Below are 21,811 nucleotides of genomic sequence, written 5' to 3' on the forward strand. Positions count from 1 at the left end.
AAATGGGCATCTGCTCTTCATCTACCTAGGCTACTAACTGTGGTTGAACCTAGTATGAAAAGCACGTGCGGGACGTAACTTGGAACCAAAGCGTGCGAGTTGTGCCAGCGCACCAGGACGCCTAATCCTCACCTTAAGTAACAAGCGTTTGAAGCGTCCTGTAGTAGGCATTACTGCATTACTTGTGTGCGTCCTGCAGTCTTGCAGGCTGCAGATGGATAAAGTTGGTCCAAGCATGGACAAACAAGGCCTGCCCGAAGCTTACAGGAATTACAGGATCTTTGTTTTGGTGCCAGAAAACTCCAGGGCACCTTTAGAAGTCCATGCCTCACTGGATCAGAGCACTTGAAGGACAGACAGCATATCAAGAAGTGATGGGTTTTTGTTTTGGCTTGTCGGTGTAAACAAAATCAGCCTGGATTTTACACGTCACTCTCAACGTTGAGTCGGCAGATAGTCTGATTAAGTTTACTTCGAGAGCTCATTTCAATACAGCAACCAAAGTGCTTGTAAAGTGCTCACAAAACAAACACTGCCTATATAAGACAGTGTATATAATAAATAATTAATGTAAGTCATAACTTATACGTGGAAGCAGATGCCTCCTGATCTATGTTTGCATTCATTCTGAATTATAATTCAGCTGATGTATCATAAATCCCATGTGGTACAAATGCTTCACTTCATCACCGTGCAACTATGGGTTGTACTCAGTTGTAATGCAAGATGCCTACAATTCGAAACACCCACAGATAACGAATGACCCCGTAAAAAGAAAAAGGTGTTAACGCTGAGATCGCGGAATAAACACATTTTTGCCGTTTCATACTGCGCATCTTTTATCCAGGTGATGCTGGCGGAGCTGAAGGGGACAGAAGACGTTTACGCCGTTAAAGTTCTGAAGAAGGACGTCATCCTGCAGGACGACGACGTGGATTGCACCATGACCGAGAAGCGCATCCTGGCCCTCGCCCGTCGACACCCCTACCTCACCCAGCTGTACTGCTGTTTCCAGACACGGGTAGGCTGACGTGTGAAGCAAAACGTACAGATTCAACAGCTGACTGCATTTCTCCTGTCTAATACCACTCCGTCCCTCCCTCTGTCTGCAGGACCGTTTGTTCTTTGTAATGGAATATGTGAATGGAGGAGATCTGATGTTCCAGATTCAACGATCCAGGAAGTTCGATGAGCCTCGCTCTCGGTTCTACGCTGCCGAAGTCACCTCAGCCCTTATGTTTCTGCACCGTAACGGAGTCATCTATAGGTAAACACCCTGCTGTCCACATTTGGTTTTTCCATCAAGGTCACTCTTAACTGTCAAAGAGAAAATATATATTTATATTTTGCTTTTTATTTTGGTACGAAAAGCCATAGAAAACATCAGTGCTTATTATCTGTTTACATTGCATGCACCTCCCCCAGTGAACCAAACTTTCCCAGAAAGTAGATGGTGCTAAAAGTGTATCTGTGTCTTTCTGTTACAGGGATCTGAAGCTGGATAACATCCTCTTGGATGCTGAGGGTCACTGTAAGCTGGCAGACTTTGGTATGTGCAAAGAGGGCATCATTAACGGAGTCACTACCACCACCTTCTGTGGCACCCCGGACTACATTGCCCCTGAGGTGAGATTAACTCAAGGGCCTGCACTTCTTTATGTTGATAGGGTATAATGGTCGATATTCTTACCCTTGTATTGTTAAGTAGCTATTAGCTATTAACAACATTATATTTCACCTGGATATTTGAACATCTGTCCTGATAACATTAATCTGAGCTAAGTTAAAATCACAGATTCAGACTTATCAGTATTGTACTGATGTATCAAAGATGGAAGTCCCATGAGCTGAGTGCTTTTCATTTTTGCTGTCTTGCTGTTTTAAAACCTCGTGACGAGTGACGGACAGACTGTAGCCGAGGACCCCACAAACCACTTGTCTGGTCCTAATAATGACTATAATTTACGAAATGGCTTCATTTTTTAACCGTGTGTGAACTGGAATTTGAAGTTGAGCCCATAAGTTCATTAGAAAGTGTTTTCTGAATTCAAAAATAAGGGAGCCGATTTCTATGCAGCCGTAAGCATTTTTTGCAGCCTGCTGCACTGCCCCCTGCTGGCCATTAAAAAAAAAAAAAATACAGGTTTAGGTCACAGCAGAGTTTTGGGCCACATTTTAGACCCAGAAGTTGTGCATATCTTATGCTGTCTATCCAACTTTAGCTCCCTTTTAGTCAGGACTAACAATCATATTAACAACAATCAACATCCGGCTCTGTTGCTCAGTGCGAAAGGGAACAATCTTCATTCATTTCAGGGTCATATGACTTCGCTGTCATCACAAGCATTTATTGGCTCCACCACCGTGCGTGCTGTGGGGTCATTAACTTCTGGGGGACTCTCAGTCCCCTTGGTTACAAATATAATGTTTAGTCTTTGTTAAGGAATCAATCAAACACTTTTTGGATAAATTGCCTAAAAATGTCACCGGCCGAAGTGCCATGTGTTCATGACGCATCTGAGTGCAATCACTTATCATGGGTATTACACAAGTCTGTGTTTGTGCACATCAGCTGAAGGTGGACACTGAAGTTGAAGAAAACTTGTGTGCAGCAGTTAAAGCATTTCAAGGGACTTTTATTTGCATAATTTTTAAGTAGATATGCTTTTAAGAAGTCAAAAAGCATATGAAAGATAAATTATTATTCAATGCAGAGACTTTTTATCTCTCTTAAACATGTATGGAGATGATCTTTAAGTAGTTCAGTTTCCCTTACACTCCTGCTGCTGATGACATTAGTTAGGTCTATCCGTTGTTTTGGCTTTTCTACACCACTTAAAGTGGAATAAAGTGCATCCTATTGAGGCTCTTCACCTCAATGGATCTGTTTGCAGGATGTCACGCAAGCAGAAATGTATTTCCTCGTAATCATCTTGAGCTGTGTCATTTGGTTGAATTCAGATCCTGCAGGAGCTGGAGTACGGAGCCTCTGTGGACTGGTGGGCCCTTGGGGTGCTGATGTATGAGATGATGGCCGGACAGCCTCCGTTCGAAGCCGATAATGAAGACGACTTGTTTGAGTCGATTCTCCACGACGATGTCCTCTACCCCGTGTGGCTCAGCAAAGAGGCTGTTTCTATTCTCCGAGCGGTACGTGTCGTCTCTCCCAACATTATCTGACATTTTTGTAGGACTGGGAAGCTCTTGGGAAGCTCTCATCACCAATTTCTTTTGATTCTACAAGGAAAGCTTAGTTTATTTTAACTGTATTTAGGAGATTTTGATCAAAATCAATTCAAATCAGTTCAGTTTTATTCACATAGTGCCAAATCACAACAGTCTCCTTAATGTGCTTTATACTGTCAGGTAAAGGCCCTACAGTAATACAGAAAAAATCCAACAATCAGATAACCCCACTATGAGCTAGCACTTGGCAACAGTGGAAAGGAAAAACTCTCCATCAGAACCAGGCTCAGGGAGCAGCAGCCACCTCCTATGAGTGGTTGGGAGTGAATGTACTAATAAAGTACTTGTGTATTTTAACATGGACAACCAACATTTATTAAACGTGCTATGAAGAGAAATGTAGAACGGCTATATGAGCACTGTAACGAGTGTGACGATGCAGATAAGTTGAAGTTAAGTTAAACAAAAAACAAACTTCAATGTCTAAAAGGCTCAATTCCAGCCCAGACTTGGCCAGGCTTTAACTCAACAGCATCTCAATTAACAAAAACTGTTCCTGCAAGAGAAGAATTCAGTCTTGTGGTCACCGTTTTAACTTTCATTCAGATTTCTATCCTCAGAGCGTCACACGAGCAAATCAAACTCAAAGTGCACTTGATGCAAAGGTGTCATGCTGCACTTTCCTCGGACACTGAGGAGAATTAAAAAAAGGTTAAATGCAGTCATAAAACTGCAGTGAATCACAAAGTGCTCTTATAATGCCGAACAGACAGCAGAACAAAAGCAACGCGGTAAATAACACCGGCACTCTGCTGACCTGTTTGATCACTCTGCCAGTGACTCTGTGGATGCTAAAAACAAAGAGCCGTTTATGCCTCGGCTCTATTATTAGCACCAAAATGCTTTTCCCCCCCCCTTATCTCCTCAATCCCTAATCCTTTGTCTTTACTTGTGCAAACAAAGATGTGAAGTGTATTTTGTTATGGATTAAACCACAGCTAATAGTTTTCAAGGTCCTGCTTTTCTGGAAGAATAAGTCCAAAAATACAAATGTTTTATTTGTGCAGTTCATGACAAAGAACCCGGCCAAGCGTCTGGGCTGCGTCGTGAGCCAGGGTGGCGAGGAGGCCATCAAGACCCACGCCTTCTTCAGAGAGATCGACTGGGTACTGTTGGAGCAGAGAAAAGTCAAACCACCCTTTAAACCCCGGATTGTAAGAGACACACACTCTGCACGAACTCACACAGGCCACAGTTTTACATGCAGCTATTTCACACATAAACCTTCAGTAATGCATCGTGTATTTGATACTAAACATTTTTCAAGGCTCAGTAGTTTTGTGAACTTGTGGATAGGTATCCGAATTATTATTCTTTAGTTTTAAATTTACTTGGAATGCTGAAAGACTATATACATGACATATACTGAGCAGGAACTACACCAACAAACTAGCAAAATACTCAAAAAATACTTGTTTCTCAAAATGCTAATTCATCATTAAGCTAAAATCTCAACTGTAGCAGAACGAAACATAAGCTGCAATGTTCAGGTAATATTCGCTAACATTACCTGGCAATGGCTAAACTAAAAAGAGCACACAGCCAAAAAAAACGCTTCTTTTTCTTAGTCCACCAGGTGGTGCTGTTGAGTTTTGGGTTTCATTTGGAAGTTGGTAAAACAAAGATGGAGGCCTGAGAGAAGTGCTGTATGTGTTTAAATCAGAGATGTTGCCTTTTTTAACAAGAAAGGGACAAAGGAGATGGATTTGTAAGGAGTGTCATGTGAAAGTAAAATATTCTATGAATACTGTAAACATGAGGGCATATTTCATGCACTGCCATCCTCTCTGGTAATTCCTGCCTCTACTGCCGAGTTGGGGGACCTGTTCTTTGTACTTTGTTCTTTGTACCTGTACTGTGAGGTTTATTTTATCACCCCATTTGCAGTTAGTTGTTAAAAAGCTAATGTTAGCAAAGTATTTGAAACATTAGGGTAAGTGGGACCAGTCAAATAAGGTTTTAAAGCCCTGCGGTGGCTGTTATATTTTCACCACCATCTCTGCTGGTGTCAAGTTGCATCGTAGACTTTCATCGGGGATTGTTTTTTAATACTGTACGTCTCTTTTTGTCTCATATATAAAATTCAACATCAACACCTTTATTACTATGCTGTCAAAAGTCTTCAGGTTAGCTTTCAGGAATTTTAAAGCCTAGAAAGCCTGAAGTTAAAGTAGGCATAAGCACGGAGATTGAAAAAGTATCTCAATTCGTTATGTTGAGTAATTCTCACAGTACCAGTCAAAGGTTTGGACACAGTCACCCATTCAGTTGTTTGCTGGCAGAATCGAAAAAGGGAAGTTCACATACTACGAGGTCAACTGAGAGTCATGACCTGCTTCCCCCTCCAGAATGGGCAGGCTTTAAGCGCACTCTGTCTCTGTCAATCATTCAAAAACAAGTAAATATGTGTTTTTAAAAAGTCTTTCAGTGTACTGAATTACTTTAATTTTAATATGTGTTTATTCATTTTGTTTGTGAAAGAAAGATGGTGCCATTTAGTCTCTAAAAGTAGCTTAAAAGGCTTGAAATCCCAATTTTGCTAATGCTAGATTTAAAAGGTTTGTGGCGTGTTAATTAAAGACCCCCTAAGAGAGCACCTTTCAAGGAACAGTAAGTCACAGTGGTCAGAAGGTGTCGCTGTCATGTAATTTTGAACGTTCTCTGACATCCTTCCCTCCGTCTGTGCCTTTGTGTGTGTGTTTTCGTGTGCATGCGTCTGCAGAAGACCAAACGAGATGTGAATAACTTCGACCAGGATTTCACCAAGGAGGACCCCGTGTTGACGCCCACGGACGAGGCCATTATCCGACAGATCAACCAGGAGGAGTTCAAGGACTTCTCCTACTGCGCCCCCGAGGAGACGCATACCTAACACACACACAAATACACACAGATCCAGCCACACTAAACTCGGTATGCACGCACTCACACATGCTGACACTCCATAGATCCATAAAATCCCTTTACAAATCACACACGCACACAAACACACACACACGGTCAGTCCTTTACTTTGAAGCTATTGGCTGTTGTTACTTTTGAGATATAATTTACTTGCATTGTGTTGTTGTTGTTGCCTGGGTTCATTATGAATATGAATATGAATTTAAATATGAATATGCACACGCTCTCACAAACAAACGCACGCACACATCGACACGCTCACGTGCGTACAAACACTACAATCCCAAGTTTTACGTGCCCTCGCGCACTCCTACAGTACAAGGTCACTGCACACGCTCAGACAAAACCAAACACACATACACACACCTACACTGCTTCTCTCCCCGGCACCTGTACACATGTGGACTGTGGGTGCCGGGTGCAGAGGCTTGTATATAGCCTGTGTTGAGTGGCTGTATCGTGCTGGTGTTGTCTGCTATTAAAGGAGCGTCGTGGCGCATGGACAAGCACCCTACCTGTGTTATTACTGTCCTTATTGTGGACCAGTTAGGGCCAAATCCCCTTTTGTGCAATACCCTGACTATCTATATATTTTATGGTTTGTTTGTTCATGTGCGCGCGTGTGTGTATGTGGTTTTTTTTCTTCCTCAAAATGTGTTTTTTAAATTGTTTTTGTTGGATTATGGTATGACTGAAGTATTCACTCATTCTCTGTCCTTTGTGTACAAAGTGAATGTCGAGCTTACGAGTTACAGGCTATCGAACTAATTATGTCGAGCAGAGTGTTAGAGGCGGCCTGTGTAGCAGTGAAAAGCCCCATTTCCAGCTATTTCATCCGTCTGTTAGGTTCAGAGATTTGGTCTGCCCTTTTTGTGTGAATGTGGGCCTTTTTATTAATATTATTGTTATTATTATTATTATTATTGTGAATGTATATTTTCATGCGTGCGAATGTGTGAATTTCTTTTTTCCCCTTTTCTGTCTGTTTTTTAGCATTTCCATAGCAACCGTCAGTGTTTTCCCTTTCCTTGCACTCTATTTCAAAGCACCAATTCCCCTTTTCCACATCCAGCAGCTCTTTCAGCCAAAACCACACGCTTTATTTTTTCTGACTTTTGCTCTTTATGTTTTCAAGAATGGCTTTTTCTTTCTTATTGCTCTCTCTCTCTCGCTCTTTCTCTCTTTTTTATTCTAAATCTAATTATTATTATTATTATTATTGTAAAGTGTATCTGGAGAAATCCTTTGTGCATAATACTATAACTATACTATTATAGGTCTGTTACAGCCGGGTTGATAAGACGTGTTGAGAGCCAGCAGCTGAATTACCTCTCACTTCACACACAAACACACACACACACACACACACACACACACACACACACATACACAATAAGCACCAATACAGACTAGCTCCTTTTCCACCTCCCCCTTCTTCTCACTTTCTATTGTGCAGACACACACACACTAAACACAGAAGGACTGTTGCGTACTGTACAGTGATCTGAAGATGAGCTGGTTGCTCTCTGTGCAGTAGAGTTGATGTGTAGTGAAGCTTTGTGCACCCAGGGGTAGGGCTGTTCCTGGTCACACTATCTTACTCTGTGCCAAAATGTAGTGCAACAGCCGGGCTAGTCCTGTCTGGTCTGATTCCAATAAAACACTGAGCTGTCTACATCAATCCCAGACTACATTGTGTCTTTTTCTTATTGTTCTTTTCCCCTTCTTTGCTTTAATCGATTCTAACCTGCTGCTGTTCAGAGGCAAATCTGTGGGATGCTCAAAAGTTTATGTAAGAGAAGAAGAAGAGGGGAGGGAGGGTGGAGTGGAGGGAGGAGGAAAGAAGAGGGGAGGGAGATGCTTCTCATCAAGGCTGACCTATCATCACTTTTGGAGCCCTCTAGGTAATTTGCATGCCAAGGGGAGATGAGACTGTTTGGAATCCATTCAAGTCATCTGTGCAGCACCGTGGGTCTAATTGCCTGTCTGATGAACTAGTCTACCTGTGATGGTGCAAATTGCAGTGCAGAGATTCGCTGTTGTGCCGTGAACTCCTGCTGCCATCGCGCCTGCTTTCTCGAGCCGTCATTCACCATGCGAGACATCTGCGAGGCACGATGACAGCTGACAAGGAGAAGAGAAGGTAAAGCAGCGTGTTGCTTTGTTCATAGGGGCATTCATTTGGCAGCAATAAATCTTAATAGATCAAGTTTAAGTGAGTTGCCAGCTAACCGAGGTAAAGAAGTGAGGTCAAAGAGAGTGCTGTGGCCACTCTGGATGCCTCAGATCTTAACCACGGTGCACTGTTGACCTTCCACATCTCTTCATCAGTGGTGGGTGAACTATTAAAAAACAAAGACACTAAAAACTGCAAAAGATAGAATTCAAATACTTCAAGGTAAAGCTCTGGAATCAAGTCTTTCAGTAGAAATGAGGCAATGTTAGCAGTAAAAACACTGAAGGTGAAGTAGGAATAAGCATGGAGATTGAAGAAGTGTCACATATTGAGAAATTCTCTAAACTCACACAGATTATGTCAAAAGTTCACAGTGTGATGAAGCTGAAACATGACTGTTTTTACAGTTCCTGTAAAGCTGAGGAACAATGTCACTTTATTTATTTATTTATTTTTCCTTACATCAGTTTGAACACAGAATCCAAGTCTGCAGAGTCACAACATTAGCAGGCAAAATGCAGAAAATGAACAATATTATCTTCCGATATCAAAGAGAGTACATTTTAAATAGTCTTTGAGAAAATGCACTTCATCCAGTATCATCTCACTTTTACTTTAGTGACTAAATGAGTGAGTTTTCTCTAGTTTATATGTATCTATGTTGTGTGCAGCATAGAGCATACTTGCAGTAAAATGGTGTTTATAAACTTATCTAACTTAATTTTAGGTAGTAAAATCTGATGTAAGTTTGATTGAGAGAAATTTAGTTCAGCCTTCTTTGCATTTCCTGACTTCTGCTTTCTGAAGAGCAATCAGCCGTGAGGCTGCTCGAAGGAGACGGCGAGTGGAGTCTGACGTGTTTGGGGATTTGTCTCGCCTCCTGCCGCTGCAGCCCTCCATCAGAGCTCACCTGGACAAGCCCTCCGTCATTCGCCTGACCCTCAGCTACATACGCATGCACACTCTGCTCAAAGGTAACAGCGCGCATGTGAAGACATTTAACACTGGCCTCTGTGTGTGAGATACACTCAGAGCGAACTGAATCACAAGGAGAAAAACACCACTTGAAGTCAGTAAATATACGCATTTACATATTTATGGCACCATTTATGTTCTGGGCACTGATATTAGTTTGCAGGTTTTAGAGAAAATATAGTGAAATATAGAGAAAACCTTCAAATGATGTAAATGCTTTGTTTCTTTGATGAGATTTCCTTTATTTCTCCTGAAATCTGGGAAATTCATACAAACCCCCCCCCCCCCCCCCCCCAAAATAGCTCACAAAGTGTAGAGAACAAGCACAAAAATAGCTAAAATTGAAGTGTTAACAGTGCTGTTCAAAAATAATGTGTTTCATAATACAAACAGATTTCCAATAAGGTGATATCCATAAATAAATACATGCAATTGGGCTGTTTAAACTATTTAATTCTTGCTGAGGTGTGTCTGGCCTATTTATTTATCAATCCATTATCCTGCCAAGAATCCCAGGAGTCTTTGTGTTTGCTCTGCGCCTGTCTCACAACAGTCAATCCATCCGCTTTAAATTCAGTTTGTGTTTGGGTTCAATTTGACCTGTTTTGACATTTGATAGCAGCAGAAATGCTTTAAATGTTTCTAAAGTCACCTGAAACACACAGAAAATGACTAACATGACTAACAGGTGCTAAAAATATTTTACAAATGGATTTTACATCAATTTTAGGGAATCCTGCAACTGTGCATGCCGTGTCTATGTGTATTTCATATGGGACAGTAGTGACAGTTCAAGGTGGACCTCAACACAATTGTATATGGTGTTTCTCTACTCAGTTTTAGCATTTAAAGTGTTTTTCTTCCTCCAAGCCTCATTCACACATTCATACACAAGCCTTTTATCGAAACCCAGTTGCCGTTAACCACACATTCACACACTCATATTCATACTCTGATGGAAGTATTGGGGGGAGCTCATAGCTCTACCACCTGACCCAAAGAAATCTGTTAACAGAGTAAGAGTAAAACAGCATAAGAGTGATCATATATGGAGCACATAAGGAAGAGCGGTCGTACAGGGGTCACAGGATCTGTTGACACAAACACAAGATCTGAAATTTTTCAGCATGGCGGTGGAGTGGTTAGTATAGTTACCTCACAGTTCCTGGTTTAAATTTTCTGTGTGGAGTGTACGTGTGCTCTCTGGGCCTTCAGGGGTTTCCTTCAGTTTCCTTTTGGCCCGTCCCCTCGTCTCCTCCCACGGTTCAAAGACATCCATGTTAGGTTAACTGGTGAGTCGAAACTGGTTGTGGATGTGAGGCAGAATAAAGTGCTTGAAGTAGATGGAATAAAGCGGTGTATTAATGTGTGGTTAAAGTGTGAGTTGTAGCTAAAAGTGCTTTGTGTGGTCAGAAGAACTAAAAAAGCACAACACAAATGCAAGGACATCACGTGAGCACCCACAACGGAGCAAAATAATCTAAAAATAAACAAGTTAGAATTAAAGTCTGAAATCAGTCTGATTCGAGTTAAAACTAACTGAGATTATGAAGCTAACCGAGCTGCCAGTTCAGCGAGTGTGGAAAACACACATGCAAGATTTCCTACTGATGCTTTTAATGTGCAGACTAATCCTTTTTTTAAGCATTTTGTGTGTTTCAACTGACAATTAATCTCTAATTAACACTGATAATTATAAATGGCAGTTTTAATGATATAAGAGTGAGGAAATGGTTAACAGCTGTAATGGTTATATAATAAAGCTCAACAGTTCACGTTCAGTAAAATACATTTAAATCATTATGGCTGTCTTAGGACATGAGGTTTGGTGATCACAGTGTTTTTTCTCTTTTTCTCTTACATCTAATAAATAGATTAATCATCTATTTATTACCATCACAGAGACTATTTGTACAGAGTTGTAGTTCTGAGTCAAATCTTGGCTCCACACTTGGACATGAAATATGAGCAGTATGAAAGGGTTATGTAAGGCCATGTGCAAATTCATGTTTTCATCCCTTCATCCCAGAATATTGGGTTAATTCAACTTGATTTAATATTTTAATATTATTATTATTATGTGGTTTTCAGTGCCCCACTTCCAGTGGCTCAGTGTCCACAAACCACTACCATAACTTAACCCCAACACCAAGTCTTAGCACGCCAGATATTTAAATATGTGTGAAAAACCAAAATGATTTAGTCTCTCTGAAAATCTAAAACTCAAGCTGGTTCTCACAGAGCAGAGAAGCACACCCTTTTTTGTTTTTGCTTTTGTTTTTGTTTTTGTCAAATTCTTTTTTCTTTTGTTTCCTGTGTGAGCTAATTTCACTCAGTCGTGCCGTTTAGATCATCAGTTCTCAAGAAAGCTGCAAGCCACAATCTGTCAGTTCTGCACAGCCGTGTTGTGAGCAGACACCTTGGCCATCTCTTTAAAATTAGACACCTATAAAAACTGATGCTTTGCCGCACGTGCTGCATTTAGAAAACATCTGTCAATTGTATATACAAAAAATTAACAAGGGTTACACTATTCATAAAAAGGAACTGGACTAATAAAGACAAGTTAGGATAACAGGCTCGTGTAGTTTTTTCTGCTTACTTAAAAGGTTTTCAGATTAATACATTGTTAAAATGTGGAGATGCAAAAAAAAAAAGTGAAGAAAAAAAATTCAACGGGCTTGTGGGTTTTAGATTCAGATTGGTTTTAGAAAGAGGAAGTCTAAGATAACACAAGTACTAACAGCTGAAGCAAACACACAAAATGAAAAAGGAAACGCATCTTTTGTTATCCACTGAAAATGTAGACTAGAAAGCTTTGTCATGTAAAAACCACTCTGTTTGTCTTAGAAAATGATGGGATAAATGCCGGGAGTAGGCACATGATAACATATCAGCAAGCGGTGGAAGGTGGAGATGAACAGAGCGGCTGTGACGGAGCACAGGACGAAGAGGAGAAAGACACAGAGGAATTCGAAGCCTCGCAGGAGACAAACATGTATCTGGGGATCTTGGAGGGATTTGTCATGGTCTTGTCCACTGAGGGAGACATGATCTTTCTGTCTGACAATGTCAGCAAGTACATGGGCCTGACTCAGGTAAATAAACCCACATATATTCTTACTATTCTTTTAAATAACCAGTAGGATTCAGGACTGAAATACTCTTCTATGTTTTCTCAAAGACTGAATTGATGGGACACAACATTTTTGAATATACTCATCCCTGTGACCATGAAGAAATCAGAAGTAATCTGCGTCTAACAGCAGGTGGGTATTTGAACATCAAGGGTATACGTTTTTCATATATGTTGGACACCATTTCAAAGCAAATATCTAATCAGCCAATCACACGGCAGCAACTCTGTGCATTTAGGCATGTAGATGTTGTCAAGGCGACCCACGGAAGTTCAAACTGAGCATTAAAACAGCAACTCAAATAACCACTCGTAGCATCCAAGACACGCAGAAGAGCATCTCTAAATCCACAACATGTTAATTTGAAGCAACTGGTTTACAGCAGCAGAAGACCACACTGGGTGCCACTTCTGCCGGACTCACCAAAATGGGACAAGGAAGATTATAAAAACATCACCTGCTCTGATGAGTGTCAGTTTCTGCTGCAACATTCACATGGTATGGTCATGATTTTGTGTAAACAACATTAAAGGATGGATCTATCCTGCCTTGAATCAACATTTCAGGCTGGTGGTGGACTTATAATAGTGCGGGGGATCTTTTCTTGTCACACTTTTGGCCCTTTATGACCCACTGAACCGAATGACGCACTTTAAACACCAGAGCCTATCTGACTATTTCCATTGAGCATGTACTGATGACAGGTTCTTGTCTCAAAGCTCAAATCATCTCAAGCTGGTTTCCTGAACATGAAAATGAGTTCACTGTACTCAAATAGTCTCGACAGTCACCACATCTCTTCAACGGAATGGGAGATTCCCATCATTGATGCGTAGCTGATAAACCGGCAACTAAAGAAGTTCTGAAGCCATAAAGGTGGTTTAGCATATTGTACCTAACAAAGTGTCCAGTGAGTATATAATCATACAGCTTTGTCCATGTGGCTAAATTAATTACTTATTTTTAGAGGAAGTTTGGTACGGTGAGAAGAGGGACTTTGTCATGAGGATAAAAAGTGCTCTGACTCACAGAGGAAGAACCGCCAACCTCAAGTCGGCTACTTGGAAGGTTCGTGAGAAACAGTACGGCTTAAAAATATCTTTTTAAAAAATGGCCCCCTGGTCTACATCATGATGATTTTTATCACACCTCCCATTTCCAACTCTGTGAGTTCAGGTTCTGCACTGTCAGGGCCGAGCAAAGGTGTGCGTGGACCCGTCTGCAGTTTCCTGTCTGCTCCTGACCTGTCGGCCTCTGCCTCTCTCACACACCCTGCTCAGCAGATACACCTTCACCAGCCAGCACAGCATGGACATGAGGTTTACCTATTGTGACCAGAGGTGTGTACATGCATTCAACCAAAGGTGGAATTTGTTGTTTATTAAAAGGCTTGTCTTTTTGTAATTACTCTTCAACTAGTAGCTTCGATTAATTAGTGCTTGTGAATAAGCGGAAATAAATAACAACGGGAAAAAACCCCCAACAAAAAAACCCCCATGCAGAAGCATTTTTAACCACCATATATATTACTTTAATACATTTAAAATGAATGCAGGATGTTAAGTTGAAAAACAGGAACATGTCTGGTAATCTTATCATGCAGTGCTGGATATTATGAAATTATATTTTTTCAAAAAGGGACAATTTTCGAAGCCAATTCGGAGCCAATTTCGTTTAAAAACTGTGCTGCATTAAGTGTTCTATCTGAATCAAGAAGCAAATCCTCAGCCAAGAAAGCTCAACCAAAAAATCGGCTACAGTATACAGTTCAAACATTAAAGTAGAAATCATTAAAACAAGTTTCATTATGACTCTGGTTAGAAAATCCTGATATGTCATAGTTATAGCAGATTGGTAGTTAATAACCTTCAGTGTAACACATTTCAGGGCCTGACCTATGTTTATATAAACAGCTCTGTGGTTATAATGCAAACCCTTGCCAGCTGAGAATGAGTGCACAGCATAATGTGTGACTGTATGAAAGCAGTGAATTGTAAACTTGCTTTTGGTTTTGGCTTTTGCACTTTTGTCATTGGGATTAAAGAAGAATGACTGTGCAGTTGTTTGTAAAGGCAACAGTGACTGGTTTATTAACATGCTTTTAATCCTCAGTGTTGCTGACTTGCAAAATAAAATCATTTTGCCTCGTGTGTGTTTCTGTGTGTGCAGAGTGACTTCTCTTTTGGGCTACAGACCTGAGGAGCTGCTGGGCCGCTCCATCTATGATCTCTGTCACGCACTGGACACAAGCTGTTTGAACAAAAATCATCTAAACCGTAAGCACTGACACACACACACAGACGTGCACGCGCACACACACTACACTCCTATAAATACTTAACTAACTAACTTAACGTATTTCCCCGCAGTGTGTCTGAAGAACCAGTCAGTCAGCGGTCAGTACAGGATGCTGGTGAAAGGTGGAGGTTACGTCTGGGTGGAGAGTCACAGTGCTGTCATCCCCAGCGTCCGACCCTCCAGGTCCAGACCTGGCATCCCCCAGCCGCTCTGCATCCTCAGCGTTACCTACGTCCTCAGGTGTGTGCATTATTTTTGAAACCGCTTTGATTTAGCATGGCCATCACAGTAAACATGTTATTGGCTTTATTTCTAACCAGATTGGTAGCTCCATTGTCACCTCCTGACCCAGGACCAGGCCCTATCTCTTAACCCAAATCAATTTTAAGAATCATCTCTGGTGGTTTACCCAGACTACAGTGATGCATTAACTTCCAACATGCGACTCTGACAATAAATGATCCTTTCAGTGATTAATGGTCAACCAATTTCAACCAATCCACAAAAATGCCTACCACAGGTCTTTATAACATCCAGGGTGTTTGCACAAGCTGGAGCACTGATGTCCCAAATGGAAACGTGTTAATGGAAAGGGATTAAAAAAGGTGTTTGCAGGTAGATTTGTACACCATACTGAGATTTGTAACATCTATTATTTGTGAAGGGGAGAATATGAATCGAATAACTTAAAGCAACATATTATTATCTTTGAGGCTGTAACTAAGGATGATAAGTTATTGAAAATTAATTTGTTGATTATGTCTTAATAGAGAAATGTAGTATGATGACCTGTAGGGTTCCTCAGTAGTCTGGGCCTGGACCTCCTGTTTTCTTTATACATGTTACCCCTGAGGCATGTCATCCACAGCAATGGTGTGAGTTTTCATTTTTATGCAGATGACACACAGCTGCGCGTCTATTTTAACCTGAGTGACATTCTCTTAAAATCAAATCATTGAGTGACTGCATCCAATATATTAAATGCTGGATGATACAGAAGTTCTTGGAACAAAATATGGATAATTAAAACTGAAGTAATTGTTACTGGCCCCAGTGAATCTGACACGCTCACATGGACGCACCTGAACTCCGTGTCTGTAAAGTTGGGCCAGTACTGTAAAAACTTTGGCATCAGTTTTAACAACCAGGTCGCACTGAATAACTTTTCAGTTCAGTTTTTCAGTCTCGTTAAAGTAGCTTAGGAAACTTATCAGCTCAGTTTTATTCAAAGGAAATCTAGAGAAAATCGCACATTTGTGTGTTAGATAAATAAAACTCATTATACGCAAACTATTGCTGATTCGAACTGAAACTTCTTACTAAAATCAAAAAAGCAACACATCACTCCCGTTTCGGCTTCACTTCACTGGTTAACTGTTAATTTTAGAACTGATGTTGTTGTTGAATTTTAAGGCCAGCTGGCATCTGACATATTTGCCTGGTTTAAAGCTGCTGGGCAACCCACAATCATCGGTTGAGAGTCAATGGTGATCTGGCTTTTTCTGTTAGGAGATCCATTCTTTGAGACAATCTTTCTTTGAGATAAGCTGTTTTCTTTTCTCCATCTTGTCTCCCAAAGCACTTGGGAACTTTCTTTTAAAGAAATTCATAAAATATAAAATATCTCCTTTGCAAAAACTCAGATAAAAGTGAAAACTCTGAAGGTAGAATGTTTTTTTGTCGTTGCTGTTTTAATACAACTCAGAGTGCTGTTATTTACAGATGTTTAATATTGTGTGCATGTGTGTGTCACAGTGGTGTGGAGCAGCCATCTCTGCAGCTCTCCCTGGACCAGACTATCCACAGATATTTGAATTGAAATCGAGATCTGAAGAGAGGTCTGCGAAACCCTCCGTCCTTCTGGGAGCCCTCATCGATTATTTCTGTTAATCAGATTTCATTAAATTTTTGACTTTTAAAATCAGAGTGGCTGTCTCTGTGTCTTGATGCAGATTATTGTATGCATTATTTGATGAAGAGTGTTTGGATTTAGACTGTTGTCTGTTAATTACATCCACAAACTTGTAAAAAGGATGTTTTGTTAGTTCAGGTAGATATGTTGTTGTATTTGGAGTTTTTCCCTTCACAGTTTCTGTCTTACACTTTTGCAGAATTACTGCAGTATGACAGCTTCTCATTCTCTAAAACAAAAAACTGAAAGCCTAGGTGTAGACTGTGGTTGATAGTCAGTTGACGGGGTGTTCTGAGAGTTCAAATATGTTGATGAAAGCAGGCAGTTTGACTTTTTCTTGACCTCCCTGGGCCTGACCTTACTTCCTTTGGGGTTTCCTTCTGAGCCACCTGACACGTGGGGTGACATCTGACTGCCAGCCATAATGCAGCGCGCACACAGACACACAGACATGCACATACACACACATACAGGCTATATAGAGAGAGATACGCATTGTGCTGATGTGGAGATGTGAGTAGACGCAAGTCAAAGCCACAGCTTCCTGAATAGAAACACACGATAGGAAAGTTCTCATGGGAACTCTGTCAACTTTTAACCTCTTGGCCTCTAAATGCACGCAACACACACACACACACACACACACACCAGGTTGTTTCGAGTTTCAGTTCAGTTAGTTTTACTACTATTGAATCAAAGTGAATCAAAACATTCACTGTAAATGAAAACAGTCCGAAAAATTACAAAGAACACATGATGAATATAGTTTTGTTAATAAGAAAATTATGAAAACCCAAAATTATTTCTTTGTGTCCGCTGTTCACAAACATATGTTGTTATACCAACATAGCACCTGCTGAATGAGCATGCTCTTCAGCTCCTCCTTTGCATCTCTGCTGTAACTGTGATCCAGGAAGCACTGATGTGGTTATTCACGGTGTCTAGACTTCTCTGGTAAAACATAACTGTGCTGAAAGTCGTTTTAGCCACCATAGTTATATATAAAACTAGTGTTTCACTGACTTTATTTCAGCATATGTTGAACCCTTTGAAGTTATAATGCTTTGTTACGCATCAAACCATTGTTTCTCAACATTTTTTAGCGATGTACCCTGAGCTTAAAATACTTTTTCCACCAAGTGTAACCTCAAACCAAAAACAGAAAAGAAAAAAATGTGAGAGATGAAAAAGAACCCCCGTAACTGCGTATAACATTAGATTAACAAGAAGATGATATCATAGGTGTACAGTCGGAGTCTCTCTGCTAAGTTGTGCTTAAATTGAATGACAAACATGGGCTGTTTTTTCACCGAGGATCTTAGTCATCTGTAAACAAATGTCAGTTGCTTTCACCTTTTGTGAGGCTTAACGGCCGTTGACTTTGTCATAACATTGGAAACAGAACTTTCCAGACTTATTTTTCATTAAACATACAATTTAATTTCATAACTTGGGGGAACTTGAAAGCAAAAACGGACATAATCGAGACTATCTCAAAAATGATGCTCTTATTTGGGGAAAACTCAGCAAAGGACATTGGCTGTCTCAGTGTTGGAAGAAGATGCAGTCTCCCAGCATATTCATCTATGATGCTAAAAGAATCAAGTGCCTCCAGTGCTGATAGCCTAAAGGGAAAAAGGTGGCACATACACAAAAATGGTTCTGATTAAGCACGTTTGTTGACATGACCAGAATAAATTTAGATTTTACAACTTTTTCCTGTAGTTTTGGTCAAATTCTGCCCATTTAGCTTTGGGTAATTAGCACTGGAAAATACTGGCTCCAACTGATAACTCTGGTCATTAGATTTTTTTTTTAATGGAAGGTTTCTTTGCAAAGGTAGTTCTTGTTAAATCTGGGAAAGTAAAAACAAGTAAATGTAAAAGTCAAACGCTGTCTGCGAGTTGGAATTTGCTAATTCATTCAGTATGTGGAGTAAAAGCTCTTGTTACAAAACAAACAAACAAAATAACAGCTTGTCATTTTTTAGAGCTTTGTCACTAAGTGGTATGACAGAATAACAGAAACAGAATAAACAGAAACACAATATCACAGCAGATGTGAAGGTAAAATTATTAATCAAGCAAATATTTAATGTTTTAACTAATCTTATCTCATTGTCCCACTATCCAAACATATGAAACCAAATTTATGTTTTAATGTTATTTGTACATTTTCTTTCACTTTTTCTTGGCTCAGGAAGCTCATTGCAGTTTCAAAGAAGAAGGCCTGCGATGATTTGCATTCTCATCCTCACACTGATGCAGTGACACCAGAATGTGGGAACAATGTTTGCTCCATCTAGTGTTGAATGCTAGTCACTGAAGCAAACCCAGTCGCAGTGTTAGTTCAAACCTTCATCAGTCTTTTTAGTTTTGGCTACAGCTTAATGTTCTGCATGGATCAAAACCATCTCATGTGACTTGTGATTCTGGAAAGCATCCAACAATAATTTTAATAGTTTTTATTTACGTGCTCTTAAAAAGCACAATAAAAAAACATTCATATTACTTTTAATGTGTATTTACCTTTTTACTATCCGAAACTTATGGATAGATTTAATGAAAGAGTCACCAGAGGTAGAGCTTTTCTGGATTCCTGAAGAGAATCTGAGAGGATTATTTTGCTAAATTGTACATTTCTTATCATAACTACAGTGGCCCTGAGAGGTCTTTTAAGCATGTCACAGCGAAATCCTTCGCGTTTTAGTTTTTGACACTTCCGCAGCTTTTCTGCCACATTATTGTTTCCCTTAAATCACTTCTGTTGTGCATTTTTCCAAGTGATTAAGTTGCATTGCGTTCGACCTCCCAGGGCTACTATACATGTCTTTACAAAGACCTTTCAAATATACAGTAATACGAAAGATATCTGACGTTTTCTTTAGCTTATTAGACTAATAAATCACAAATTAATCCCACTCCAGAAAATCTTTGAATCCATTGAGTACATTTTGCATGGAACATAACTACCTGTTCGCAATGCAAAAAGTGTTTCTTCATATGCTATTATGTGTAAAGACCCTCAGGTTATCAACTTCCTGAAACAAGTTGTTTTTGTTCTCTTCTGACTGAGAACAAACAGGTCTGAAGAGCAGGTGGGCGGACCCCCCTGTGCTTACAGTGTTTGAAATGACCATATTAAGAATATCTGCTCTCAGTGACATCATAAAAATCCAAGAGCCCTCAGAGTTGTCTGAAACCTGAGCCTTAGACTCACAGACGTTAATTGTAAATCTTACTATTATTATTGTTATTATTAATTAGGTTTTGGCCATCCACCTTTTTTAAAAGCATGTATACAGAAACCAATGAAAAGTGAAATAGGCCAACTTAAAAACAAATTAAAGGGAATTGAAGATCAGTAACATTAATAACCAATATAAGTCCATATTTATAAATATTGATTCTTTAATGAAGGATATCATAACATACACAGCAATCACAACATCATGACATAACACCATAATCAAAGAAAACATGGGGAAATAATATTTTGTAATCTTTTTCAACATGCTATAGTTCATCAGATTTATTAGGTGTACTGTAACCATATTGGTTGTCAAGGTGACCCAGATGACCGATGCTGCCTTACACGTTGCTTCAGAGCCCTGTTCACTGCGGTTTCACCAAGTGTTCAGCCACACAGAGTGGAGATAAGAGGTGGAGGAGGCAGAGTCCAGTTTCGTCAGATCCCATTTTACATTCTAGTTTCACAACGTTCTCACGCAGGAAGGCAGGAAGACCAGGTTTAAACTCATATGTGCTTCCTGGGAGAGCAACACATGAGTCCTCTGGGTCTAGCCCTGTTTACGTCAAGCCCCCATTACCTTTTCCTACCCTCTTCTCCTCCCCCGACACACCCCTATGGCTGGATGGGTGTTGTCAGGCCCTCAGCCAATGACATTACAGCGAATACCCTTTGAACAAGCCACGATAAATCAATCTGTGTCACTGGAGGGAGGAAAACAGGCAGAGGGAAGGATCTTAAAGATAAACTGGAAAGCATTGCTATAGTGATGAGAAAGAACTTTGCACTAATATCCTAATGAAATGAAGACCTACAGTTTCATGTAACTGTTAGTAATTATTTTATTGTGGAATTATAAAAACATATCTAGATGGAAAAGTGCTTGAAAACAGATATGAATGAAAGTGACCTCTGGTGGTCTGTTCAAAGTTCTCGGACTGATTTCGGTTTTACGTGTCAGCCAAAGAACAGGATTCACTGCCAAAGAAATAACCGTGACTTCCTTACATTTTGCATTTATATGTTTTGCTTAGTTGGTTAGAAAATGAAGAAACTTGTATCTTAAATCTCACAACGCAGTCTTATGCAGTGATGACAACTGTGTGCTTGATGGAAGAAAGTTGTGCATGGACAGGAAAGTTGGGAGAGAAGAACTATGTATATGTCACACTGTGGTTAAATGGTGAGTAGGTTTGCAACAGATATTGCCTGAGAAATTATATGTCTGATTTTTCAGGCTTATGATGCGGCAACATGTATTACTTCAGTTATCATCTGTTTGTGTAAGATCTAAGATGTCTTTCTTATTGTTCTTGTTGGTCACAGTCATGTGACCTGTCACAGGTGATTTAAGATGTGTTTTACTGTCTGAAGAAGAGCAAGTATGCTCAAAATGTTACAAGGTGCTAGAGGCGATAAATAAGCTAATTTGAGACGTGCCCCGTATGATGGTGAGAATGTGCCTGGATTTTTTTTTTATCCTGTTTTAGAGGGTAAAGGGAAGACAGCAAATGGCCTGAGCCAGATTCACATTATGTATTTTTATTATTTAGTTCCAAGGTACAGCACTTTGCATCATCTGTGGTGGTTTTAAAGTGCTTTATAAATAAAGATGCTGATGAATTACTCAAACCAACCTGTTTGACACCCAACAATCATGTCGTGTTCTAACTCACTTAAATCCCATTTCTTCCCAATCAGATGCTTGGTTTGAATTTACTATCATGTGACTTGCTGATTTGCATTTTGTATCTTTAAATTTGATGATGTGGAAGATCTTGCTCTTCTCTTTTCATTTTTTTCTGTACCTGAATGGGATTGAATACATCCACAATCCTTTAGCTTCAGTTGTATATACAGCTTAAGATTATCTTTACTGCTGTTTTCTTATCTAACAAAATGGAGACAGAGAGC

At 40.0% G+C, this 21,811-nt stretch overlaps 2 protein-coding genes across 2 annotated transcripts in view; both read left to right on the forward strand.

Annotated features, from left to right (window-relative positions):
* The window catches only part of LOC120738002 (protein kinase C epsilon type-like), a 52,016-nt gene extending 44,185 nt beyond the window's left edge, over positions 1 to 7,831 (forward strand). Inside the window, exons 10-15 of the mRNA XM_040039001.1 lie at positions 848 to 1,021; positions 1,113 to 1,267; positions 1,488 to 1,626; positions 2,962 to 3,150; positions 4,254 to 4,400; positions 5,969 to 7,831. Of these exons, the coding sequence (XP_039894935.1) occupies positions 848 to 1,021; positions 1,113 to 1,267; positions 1,488 to 1,626; positions 2,962 to 3,150; positions 4,254 to 4,400; positions 5,969 to 6,118 (954 nt within the window). The 3' untranslated portion in view covers positions 6,119 to 7,831. The remainder of the gene's footprint in view (positions 1 to 847; positions 1,022 to 1,112; positions 1,268 to 1,487; positions 1,627 to 2,961; positions 3,151 to 4,253; positions 4,401 to 5,968) is intronic.
* A 124-nt stretch (positions 7,832 to 7,955) lies between these two features.
* Positions 7,956 to 18,286, forward strand: LOC120738003 (endothelial PAS domain-containing protein 1-like). The gene is made up of 9 exons (XM_040039002.1): positions 7,956 to 8,293; positions 9,134 to 9,300; positions 12,152 to 12,399; positions 12,486 to 12,570; positions 13,406 to 13,506; positions 13,615 to 13,778; positions 14,608 to 14,714; positions 14,808 to 14,976; positions 16,492 to 18,286. Exons 1-9 carry the CDS (start codon positions 8,268 to 8,270, stop codon positions 16,553 to 16,555), a joined length of 1,131 nt encoding a protein of 376 aa, XP_039894936.1. The 5' UTR covers positions 7,956 to 8,267; the 3' UTR covers positions 16,556 to 18,286.
* The last annotated feature ends 3,525 nt before the right edge of the window (positions 18,287 to 21,811 follow it).

This window comes from Simochromis diagramma, unplaced genomic scaffold (genome assembly GCF_900408965.1).
Source record: "Simochromis diagramma unplaced genomic scaffold, fSimDia1.1 OVJJ01000402.1, whole genome shotgun sequence".
NCBI classification, from domain to species: Eukaryota; Metazoa; Chordata; class Actinopteri; order Cichliformes; family Cichlidae; genus Simochromis; species Simochromis diagramma.